This window comes from Phyllobates terribilis, unplaced genomic scaffold, assembly GCF_046119375.1.
Source record: "Phyllobates terribilis strain yellow unplaced genomic scaffold, ASM4611937v1 Scaffold_11__3_contigs__length_659146591, whole genome shotgun sequence".
NCBI classification, from domain to species: Eukaryota; Metazoa; Chordata; class Amphibia; order Anura; family Dendrobatidae; genus Phyllobates; species Phyllobates terribilis.
The window spans coordinates 617,865,646-617,878,494 of record NW_027362771.1 but is presented as its reverse complement, the minus strand read 5'-3'; the positions used below and the strand labels follow the sequence as shown (position 1 = coordinate 617,878,494).

General features: G+C 38.1%; 1 protein-coding gene across 1 annotated transcript in view; it reads right to left on the bottom strand.

The window, feature by feature from the left end:
* Positions 1-12,849, bottom strand: part of KCNAB3 (potassium voltage-gated channel subfamily A regulatory beta subunit 3) — a 94,436-nt gene that overhangs the window by 19,843 nt on the left and 61,744 nt on the right. Inside the window, exon 8 of the mRNA XM_073654529.1 lies at positions 5,704-5,790. Within this exon, the coding sequence (XP_073510630.1) occupies positions 5,704-5,790 (87 nt within the window). The remainder of the gene's footprint in view (positions 1-5,703; positions 5,791-12,849) is intronic.

Sequence of the window (12,849 nt, the reverse complement as noted above, 5' to 3'; positions counted from 1 at the left end):
AAAAAAAATCAATATCTAGGTATGAAATCAGTGACATATGGAGGTAATGAGTGGTAAAGGAGGCAAAGAGACAAGTAAAAGGGATCATGAAACTCTGTTTGCTCAACTATATGGAACTAAGCTGAGCTCCAATGAGTTCAACATTAAGAGATTACATTTTCTTTTATGAATATTCATATGCAAAGAATATAGTATTAATCTTAGTTGGCCACATTGAAGTAGTTTTTATAGGGTAATAAAGCTTATTTAGTCATGCCCTTCCGAATACACCATCAAAATGAAATGGGGATTCAGAATATAGAGTTCTTCATAAATTAATGGACACATGTGGCATGTTTCATCTCTTAATTGAGCCACGAGGCATGAGTTGAAGTCCCGTAGACATCTAGTAGCTCCTACGGAAGGTCACACGATCCCTCATATTGTCACAGCTCTTAATTCTTAATTAATTCCCTCTCTTCTACAGAGAGAGAAGATGAGTTGTATTTGAAATCAATAAGATAAAATGCTTTTGTCTACAGTCTGATGACAGCTGCCAAGGATTATCGACCTCCTGACGTCACTGAACGTACAGCCGAAAATCAACGATAATAGAGCTAACCCAACCAACAAACCCATAAAACAATGGTGATTGTATTGTAGAGATAAACCACTAAATACCAGGATGAAATCAATGTGAAACTGAGCAATGAAAGTGTATATTAAGGAGGTTTTCCACCCAAGGGCACCTGATGGCCACTGGAACTAGCTAGCAATGTCAAACGACTGAATGCTTGCCGAAAGTTTGCCCTGGAGTGAAAAACCCCCTTAATAAATTCATAATTTCCTAACTCCTAGGCAATGCATGTAAGTTACTATATGGTCATGTTACCCTTTCCTTGCATCCAGTTTCCATTTTGGTGACACAATGGATGACTGAGACTTTTGAGAGGTTTCATACAATTTTTTTGAAGGACTAAAGGTGCACTGTACTGCTCCAGTAAAGACAGGGCTCTTGGCTTAAGCTATAAATTGGAGGTCCATTGCAATCTGCTCCTTTCACTTCGATTCAATAGGATCTAAAGCCTGACATACACATGAGATGACTATCGGCCGGTAGCCATCTCGGCCGTATTGCCTATACACAGGAGCGCTCGTTCAGCCAAGCACTACTGCATTCTCTGTGAAAGCGCAACCGACAAACATCTACCGATGGCTTATCTCCTGGAGAACAAACCCAGCAGCAGTCCAAAACTGGACATACCCAATCGATATCCGCCCCCCGATGATCGGTTGTCTGGGACGCCACATAAACATTGGAGTGTCGGCCAAGATGCATCGATTGGGTCAAGCCAACATTAGTCTTTCTGAATGGGTGCCTTAATACAAGGGACTATGTATAGCTGATATCTACTGCATTGTGTACAGTACTAGGAAGAATATATGGAACTATCAACGATACACTATATAGATACAAAAATATAAATTATTGTCCTCTATTCATCCTTATTGGTTTGTATGTAATAAACAGTAACTGGATGCTACTACTGGGGCATAAATGGATTCCCAGTATTCTCCACTGGCGAGATCGTCCACACTGATGCACGCAGAAATTATACATTTTCTCTTTTTTTGCATAGTACACATTCTCCACACAAAGTTTGAGCACTTTTAATTCAGTTCCAAGGGATCTCCATCTGTGATTGTCCTCTACGGTTTCTATTCTACATAGGAGTTCCTTTCATTGAGCCCTTTTAAAACCTGTTGCAAGTATTAGCATTCATTTGTTTGCAGGGATATGAGGCTTGGCTGGTAACTCGATCTTTCCTCTACATAGAAGAGCATATAGAAATGGAAATCAATATTGGACTTCTGTGACAATACGCATACATTGTCTGAACAAGCAGGTATCTCAACAGATAACCACTGGAGAGAAGCTCATTTTTGGATACAACTGGGGACACCATTGTAGTGTCACACTCTTTTCTTTTTAAAGAGGACCTTTCACCAAATTTTTAATGTTGAACTGGATGCATTCTTGTTTTTCTTTTTCATTTCGTTGCTTGAGGAAGGGACTCGTGGTCCAGACTTATTAAGATAGTTCTCTGGCCACCACAAAACAAAATGAGACTGTAGGTCTTGCTGCAGTGTAAATTCATTTTGATCCAGCAATGCCTCTTGAAAAAGCAACACATACCCGCGAAACGCGCGTCGAGGCCTGTCTCTTGCCACAGCTTCCTGCCCTCCTGCTGGTCCCCTCTCTGAGCGTCACTTCCTTACCTCTTGGGTGAGTTGTCTCTGTCTCCTTGTGAAACGGACTATGATAGTCTATTATTATACTTGAGACATAGGTTCACTCGATTCTAAGCTACACTTCCTTTTGTATAGTGCTCTCTGGGGCTCCCTGGGGATTGGATATCTATTTTCTATCTCTTCTTCGACTTTTATATATTTTCTCTTGCCTCTTTTTCCATTTTCAGACTCAGGTATTTAGTGGGGCCATCTGTTCTGCATGTTTGCACATTTTGTATTGTATTTTGGTATTATGTATTAATATTTTATATAACAATAAAGCCTTTATATGCCATTCTACTCATGTTTCTCCTGTGTGCACATATATGTTCCCGAGTAGGCACTATTAGACGGAGATGGGGTATGAGTTGTACATTTTCCATAACCCTCACCCGTGAGTCTCATAATGCGGACCGAAGTGTTTTCATTAGAAGGAGAAAGACCGGCACACTGTCCTTTTTTAAAAATAATTATGTGCTTGAGGAAGGGACTCGTGGTCCAGACTTATTAAGATAGTTCTCTGGCCACCACAAAACAAAATGAGACTGTAGGTCTTGCTGCAGTGTAAATTCATTTTGATCCAGCAAGGAGTCAAAAACGGATATGGTCCAACATTTTGACCAGGAGCAGTCTTTGTCAAGGACATCTGTTGTGGGTGCAGGGAGGCAGAAATCTAGTAGAGCAATAACGTAAATCGTAAGATCAATTTCATGTCAAGGAGGACCTGCGTGGAGTAGGAATCAGGAAATGCGGCACGCGGGGTGTAAGCCATGGGCTACTCTGTTGTGGGGATACTAACGATCAAAGTATTTGACACTTAAAAGTTAAATTTTTTAAGTCCAAGTGGGCATTACCTGGGAGATTTCAGTGGGGGTATGTACTTCTTCTTTTTGACACTGACCAATCATAAACAGGCAGCAACACACTTGGGAAAGAAAAGTATTTTGCCACAAGACCATTAACAAGCAGTCTGCTCTCCTCACTGCAGAGTGACCACATGTGCTGGAGTACAGCAGACCCGAGTGTGATTAACTGACAGCTTCCATCTCTCATCTCCAGCAGTCGGTGTTGGGGGAGGGGAAGTGCTGCAGAGATGAGTCTCATTACAAACACTCTTCTTTCAAATTCAAATAAGGTTTATTGGCAGAACCAAAAACATATTAGCATTGTCAAAGCAGGTGTAGTGCTGCAAACTCTGCTGTACTGCCCCCTCCCTTCTCATTGACTGCTGGAGATGAATACTGAAAAACTCCGGTCTGCCATGTTCACAGCACATGTAATCGCTCTGCGGCGAGGAGAACAGACTGTAATTATGTCTCACACACAGCTTGTTCTAAGCAATAGTGGAGGCGTGGGTTTTACCTTGTATGTGGATTACGAGTGGCTTATGATTGGCACAACTGGCAGAACTATGAGAAGAGAAATACTAGAAGTCGTTGTGACAAGACTCAACTCTGCAGAACTGCTCTTCCCCCCACACTGACTGCCAGAGATGAGAGCTGTAAGCTGTGAGATAATCACACTCAGGTCTGCTGTGCTCCAGCACATGTCATGACTCTGCAGTGAGGAGAGCAGACTGTGCCATTATGTCTCATGCTGAGCCTGTTCTAAGCTATTCTGGGGGTGTGTTCTCCTTTTCCCAGTGTGTTGCTGCCTGCTTATGATTGGTCAGCGTTAGACAGAGGAAGAAGTACACGCCCCCAGTAAAATCTCTCTGGTAATGCCCACTTGGACTTAAAAAAAAAAAAATAACTGTTTAGGTGCCAAATACTTTGATCATTAATATTTCCATAACAGACAGGCAAAACAAAAAACAAAAAGTTTTATTCTACTCTGCAGCGCTTTTTGGTTCATGTGTCCAATTCAGCAATGAAAACTTGGGTTAAAGGTCGTCTTTAAGGAGCTAATTATTGCACAAAATTTTCAGATAAGTGCTTACGATCATATGAAACACTCAATTTGTTTCTTCATACTGCCAGAGGATGTCTGACTCCATCAAGTTATGGGTGATCTTAAGGGTCTATGCACAATGTGGACCCTTTGTGGATATAGCAACTGCTGGGAGTGGGAAAAATGCTGGAAGGCTTACTTACTTCTTATGAGTAGTTTTGGAAGTGGGAACCGAATAGTCACAACTACAGGTAATGGAGGTGAAAAGGGACATAGTATGGAGAAAAAGTGGAGAGGTAGTGTTTAATGTAATATGGGGATCTAAAAGGGCAAAGAAAGAATAAAATGTTTGGTACACAGTGGCCCAATATTCACAATCTTTCAATTTTTTGACTTCAGTTTCTGCTGATAGCCCACCTCCGCTATTTTCCAATTTTTACTATTGATATATTGACTGTTTAGTAACTGCGTAATTCCTATTTCAAGGGAATCTGTCAGTAGGATCAACTCTCCCAATTCATCTATATGGGCTTGTAGGCCACAGGAAATTTAACAAAATTATACCGTGATATGTGTGATCTGAGTTCTTGTTCCAGAGAAATTCACATTTTTCATATAAGTAAATGAGCTGTTGAGATCTCTGGGCCGAACATAGATCTCCCCGAGAATCTGCCTCCAGAGCTTATTTTAAATGAAAGGGTGAGATACCAGTGTGAGACATGTAATGACTGACACTTTGCTTTCATAATCACAGGCAGCTCTGCAGTGAGATCAGAACTAACACAGTACAGCAGAAGTGACGTTTGCCTGGTTGTAAACACATCTTCAGCTGCATTTGTCCTTTCATAGTTGCTTCAGCTTTTATCTGACAGCCGGCAAGTGTGAAAATGGGATGTACAGCAGAGCAGACACCACTGTGAGAAGACAACTGGAAATGTGCTTGTGTTTGTAGTGAGACAAAGTTTAACTCTGCTGCACTGTGTTGGTTATTATCAGGCAGAGCTCTGCAGCAGAGGTGACAGCTCTATGAGAAGACAACTGTTGCTGAAAATGTTTGTAATGAGACAACGTTCACTTCTGCTGTACTGTATTAGTTCTGATCTCACTGCAGAGTTGTGTGTGATTATGCAAGCAAAGTATCAGTCATTATTTGGTTGACACTGGTGACGCCCCCTTTCATTTACAATAATCTCTGGAGGCACATTCTCATTCAGATCTATGTCTGGCCCATAGATCTTAACAGCTTGTTTACATATAAGAAAAAAGTATATTTCTCTTAAATAAGACATCGAATTGCAGCTATCACAGTATCATTTTATTCAACTTTCTATGACCTGCACGCCCATATAGATGGCTTAAAAGGGTTGATCCTACTCACCAATTCCCTTTAACACCTGCTTACATAGCCCTAAATAAGCCCCTGATCTGAAAATGATCCTCAATATTATTGGATATAAACATCAAAAATGTACTAAACGGCACAGAAGAAAGAGACATAGTAAACAAGAAGAAAAGGAGGGGGTGGAACAAAGATGAATGTACCTTCCATCGGGCTATTGGCATCCATACGATTTGCAAATACAATATCGACATATTCCAGCTGCAACCGTTCGAGAGACCCCCGGAGACCTGGCGGACAGAGAAGATCAATTAAAGATGTTTAGAAGGCAGAGACAGAAAAGAGCAATTTGGAACGACGAAATGAGCGGCAGCGTTAATAGAACAGTTTTCATTATACGACTCCCAATTATAGATTCTTCTGTCATTGAGACTGGAGCTATGACGAGAAAATCCCAATAAGACCGTCTCCTACTCTCATGCCTAAATAAGACATCAGGCTAAGGGAGGTCAAGACATGAATCCCAGAGAGACATAAGAAGCCGGTTAGCCCTTAAACTTCTCTCGATCCTTTGCATCCTACAAACTTAAGTCCTATGGACATTTTAATTTGTACCATAAAAGGGAACACTCTTGAGAACAAGAAAAGATTCACATGTGTCTGATCCTTGATCAAGATGCAAATCAAGTTATAAAAGGAATTAGACCTGTGTATTTTCACTCTGAGGTTGTTCGAGAGATTGCTAAATGTTTAAGGACATACGCAAATTTGAAGGGTAAAACATCCACGTCTAACTTTTCAAGCCTTAAATATAGAAAATCACGGCACTTCCGGTAATGTTGGTGCTCAAGTAGGAACCTATCCCTTGATGCAATCCCAAAGTATAACTTGGCATTCAAGATTGAAAATTTCAGAATATTTTATTGGTAGTACAATCCAGATTAATTAAAGACGTTTTGGTCTCAATCACTGTGCAGGTGTGCAGCATCCACCACTGGGTGTACCCGCTGTCAGCGCTGCATTGAAAGTGAAGCCCTTTTCCTTGGACAATTCGTACTGATGAAGGTCTGCGATTGAGACCGAAATGTCTTTAATAAGTGGGCAATGACTTATACGGGCCAATATGATTTTAAATCTGATGCTGTTTTTTTTCAGCACCATGGTTGATCTAAATCCCACATGTGAAACACTGGCCCAAGGGTCAAATCTGTCCTGCGATGCCACCACCACCCACCCATTATACAGTATGGAGGACTATGTGGGACCCATTACACTGTATGGTGGACTATGTGGGGCCATTATACTGTATGGAGGACTATGTGGGCCATTATACTGTATGGAGGACTATGTGGGGCCATTATACTGTATGGTGGACTATGTGGGGCCTATTATATTCTATGGAGGACTATGTGGGGTCCATTATTCTGTATGGAGGACTATATAGGGCCATTGCATGGTGTGTAGGATTATGTAGGGCTCCCATTATACTCTATGGAGGACTATGTGGGGCTTTTATACTGTATGGAGAACTATGTGGGGCTTTTATACTGTATGGAGGACTATGTGGGGCTTTTATACTGTATGGAGGACTATGTTGGACCGAATGTTCTCTATGTGGGGTCCATTATACTATATCAAGTACTATGTAGGGCCCAGTATTCTGTATGGAGGACTATGTGGGGCCCATTATTCTGTATCGAGGACTATGTGGGGCCCATTATTCTGTATAGAGCACTATGTGGGGGCCCATTATACTGTATGGAGGACCATGTGGGGCCCATTGTACCAAATGGAGGACTATGTGGGGCCCATTACACTGTATGGGGATCACAGTTGGGGCATCGTACTGTTTTGTGGTCACCATACTTTGCAGGGGGGGTACAGTAGGGTCATCATACCGTACATGTGGAGGGTACTGTGGAGGAATTGACTCTGGGGGTATCATACTGTGTTTTTGGGATCACTTTTGTTGGCATCATACCTTATTATCTGTATTATTTATTAATTCAAGGGGTTTTATCCTTTGTTATTACATATTTAAATTAGGCCATTGGGCCATATGACATTTTTTTAAAATAAATAACAAGGTTGGCCCGCGACTTCGTCCAAGTTTTTTATTTTGGCCCACTGTGTATTTGAGTTTGATATCCTTGATCTAAATGTTTGAGGCAAAGCTGGAAAGGTGTATATGCTACTCTAAAAACCCAGGCACTGCTGTCTCCAGAAGACCAAAGACTATTTTTACGCATAAGAGGATAGCAGGAACATAATTCACGCCCCGAGGAGTTACCACAATTGTTATTTAGAAGAAGCACATCGATAAGATCAAGATTTGGAAGACTCAAACCATAAACCAAAATGTTTCAAGGCATTAATGTTCATTGGCAAGCTTTTGGTTTGAAGAATGGTCATGGACCCATCTTGAATTCCCACCAATGTTGTCTTTTGACTGGTCTCATAAAATACATAGAAAAATTTATACCATGGGCAGGAAAAATGTTAGACGACATCAAGTTCACATTATTTACATTAAAGCAAACAACCCAAACTTATTGGAGGGTTTGTTTGACAAAGAAAACTATCATCCATATGGACATATCCCCTTTAGGATTATCTGTAGCCCAAAAAGAGTTGTTTTGTTCAATTCTGGCAAACTTTTATTACATGGATGGCTATATAGCTTCAAGAAATCCATTGAAAAATCAGCTCTTTTCCAGGAGTGCTGGGAAGAGCATAATTTTAAGAGTCATCATCTTCCGATTAACCAACCCTTCTAAAATAATTTTAGCTGACTTTACCAACCAGGTCTAGGGTTATTTCCGCGATCACTGCCTAACTCAATAGAGACAGATATGGTGACTCTTGTATCCGATAGGGTTTTACAATTGATCTATTTTCCATATGATCCTCCCATCACAGATCAGTAGGAACAACGTTCGGGGAGGAGCTTTCTTCGGATCTCAGACTTTTCTCACGAGTTAAGCACTTTTTTTTATGAGCTGCTAAGAGTAGATGGAGAAGTGAATTGATAATTGCACACATTCATGGCTCATAAAACTGGTTGTCACTTTTCCAGCTGATTCAGCCTTTGTCCTCCTAAATTAACTAATTATATTAAAATGCACTGTGCCAGGACAAACTACCATTATACTTAGAGATGTTTTTGGGCAAACTGACAAATGCCCCGGGCTCCTATTTCTCCAGGGAAAATCCAAGTGGAGAGTGCCGAAACATCCAGCTTCACTATCCGAATAAGACAGAAATATTCATTACATAGACCTTCAACCTGCAAAATACTTCCTCTCTCCTGATCTTCACTTGTCTTTAAAATTATATTATTTGGATATAAAATAACAGATTTATATGGCGAATTTATACTAGTATTATGTAAGAAATATAATGTTGTCCTTTATAGACTATGAATATCTCCTCCCTGTCTGCGGTTTCCAGCATCTCCATTGCCTGTCCATGGTCTCCTGGACGTCTTCTGCCTGCGGTTTCCAGTATCCTAGCTATTTGTGTCCTGTATGCCTCACCCATTTGCTGCACAGATGCCCATGGCCAGTGTACCCACTGCCCACCCGAACCTTGGGCTTGGAGGATCCATCTCACCTGGTAAGCCTAACATATTATAATACTGCCCCTATGTAAAGGAATATACTATAATACTGCTCCTATGTACAAGACTATAACTACTATAATACTGCCCCTATGTACAATAATATAACTACTATAATACTGCCCCTATGTACCAGAATATAACTACTATAATACTGCCCCTATGTACAAGAATATAACTACTATAATACTGCTCCTATGTACAAGAATATAACTACTATAATACTGCCCCCTATGTACAAGAATATAGCTACTATAATACTGCCCCTATGTACAAGAATATAACTGCTATAATACTGCCCCTATGTACAAGAATATAACTACTATAATACTGCCCCTATGTACAAGAATATAACTACTATAATACTGCCCCTATGTACAAGAATATAACTACTATAATACTGCCCCTATGTACAAGAATATAACTACTATAATACTGCCCCCTATGTACAAGAATATAACTACTATAATACTGCTCCTATGTACAAGAATCTAACTACTATAATACTGCCCCTATGTACAAGAATCTAACTACTATAATACTGCTCCTATGTACAAGAATATAACTACTATAGTACTGCCCCCTATGTACAAAAATATAACTACTATAATACTGTCCCTATGTACAAGAATATAACTACTATAATACTGCTCCTATGTACAAGAATATAACTCCTATAATTCTGCTCCCTATGTACAAGAATATAACTACTATAATACTGCTCCTATGTACAAGAATATAACTACTATAATACTGCTCCTATGTACAAGAATATAACTACTATAATACAGCCCCCTATGTACAAGAATATAACTGCTATAATACTGCCCCCTATGTACAAGAATATAACTACTATAATACTGCTCCTATGTATAGGAATATAACTACTATAATACTGCTCCCTATGTACAAGAATATAACTACTATAATACTGCCCCCTATGTACAAGAATATAACTACTATAATACTGCCCCTATGTACAAGAATATAACTACTCTAATACTGCCCCCTATGTGCAAGAATATAACTACTATAATACTGCCCCTATGTAAAAGAATATAACTACTATAATACTGCCCCCTATGTACAAGAATATAACTATTATAATAATGCCCCTATGTACAAGAATATAACTACTATAATACTGCCCCCTATGTACAAGAATATAACTACTATAATACTGCCCCCTATGTACAAGAATATAAATACTATAATACTGCTCCTATGTACAAGAATATAACTACTATAATACTGCTCCTATGTACAAGAATATAACTACTATAATACTGCCCCTATGTACAAGAATATTACTACTATAATACTGCCCCTATGTACAAGAATATAACTACTATAGTACTGCCCTTATGTACAAGAATATTACTACTATAATACTGCTCCTATGTACAAGAATATAACTACTATAATACTGCTCCTATGTACAAGAATATAACTACTATAATACTGCCCCCTATGTACAAGAATATTACTAGTATAATACTGCCCCTATGTACAAGAATATAACTACTATAATACTGCCCCTATGTACACGAATATAACTACTATAATACTGTCCCTATGTACAAGAATATAACTACTATAATACTGCTCCTATGTACAAGAATATAACTACTATAATACTGCCCCCTATGTACAAGAATATAACTACTATAATACTGCCCTTATGTACAAGAATATTACTACTATAATACTGCTCCTATGTACAAGAATATAGCTACTATAATACTGCTCCTATGTACAAGAATATAACTACTATAATACTGCTCCTATGTACAAGAATATAACTACTATAATACTGCCCTTATGTACAAGAATATAACTACTATAATACTGCTCCTATGTACAAGAATATAACTACTATAATACTGCCCTTATGTACAAGAATATAACTACTATAATACTGCTACTATGTACAAGAATATAACTACTATAATACTGCCCCCTATGTACAAGAATATAACTACTATAGTACTGCCCTTATGTACAAGAATATTACTACTATAATACTGCTCCTATGTACAAGAATATAACTACTATAATACTGCTCCTATGTACAAGAATATAACTACTATAATACTGCCCCCTATGTACAAGAATATTACTAGTATAATACTGCCCCTATGTACAAGAATATAACTACTATAATACTGCCCCTATGTACAAGAATATAACTACTATAATACTGCTCCTATGTACAAGAATATAACTACTATAATACTGCTCCTATGTACAAGAATATAACTACTATAATACTGCTCCTATGTACAAGAATATAACTACTATAATACTGCTCCTATGTACAAGAATATAACTACTATAATACTGCCCCCTATGTACAAGAATATTACTAGTATAATACTGCCCCTATGTACAAGAATATAACTACTATAATACTGCCCCTATGTACACGAATATAACTACTATAATACTGTCCCTATGTACAAGAATATAACTACTATAATACTGCTCCTATGTACAAGAATATAACTACTATAATACTGCCCCCTATGTACAAGAATATAACTACTATAATACTGCCCTTATGTACAAGAATATTACTACTATAATACTGCTCCTATGTACAAGAATATAACTACTATAATACTGCTCCTATGTACAAGAATATAACTACTATAATACTGCCCTTATGTACAAGAATATAACTACTATAATACTGCTACTATGTACAAGAATATAACTACTATAATACTGCCCCCTATGTACAAGAATATAACTACTATAGTACTGCCCTTATGTACAAGAATATTACTACTATAATACTGCTCCTATGTACAAGAATATAACTACTATAATACTGCTCCTATGTACAAGAATATAACTACTATAATACTGCCCCCTATGTACAAGAATATTACTAGTATAATACTGCCCCTATGTACAAGAATATAACTACTATAATACTGCCCCTATGTACAAGAATATAACTACTATAATACTGCTCCTATGTACAAGAATATAACTACTATAATACTGCCCCCTATGTACAAGAATATAACTACTATAATACTGTCCCTATGTACAAGAATATAACTACTATAATACTGCCCCCTATGTACAAGAATATAACTACTATAATACTGCCCCCTACGTACAAGAATATAAATGCTATAATACTGCTCCTATGTACAAGAATATAACTACTATAATACTGCTCCTATGTACAAAAATATAACTACTATAATACTGCCCCTATGTACAAGAATATTACTACTATAATACTGCCCCTATGTACAAGAATATAACTACTATAGTACTGCCCCTATGTACAAGAATATTACTACTATAACACTGCCCCTATGTACAAGAATATTGCTACTATAATACTGCCCCTATGTACAAGAATATAACTACTATAATACTGCCCCTATGTACAAGACTATAACTACTATAATACTGCCCCCTATGTACAAGAATATAACTACTATAATACTGCTCCTATGTACAAGAATATAATTACTATAATACTGTTCCTATGTACATGAATATAACTACTATAATACTGTTCCTATGTACAAGAATATAACTACCTTAATACTGCCCCTATGTACAAGAATACAACTATAATACTGCTCCTATGTACAATAATATAACTACTATAATAATGCTCCTATATACAAGAATATAACTACTATAATACTGCACGCTGTGTACAAGAGTATATCTACTATAATACTGCCCCTATGTACAAGAA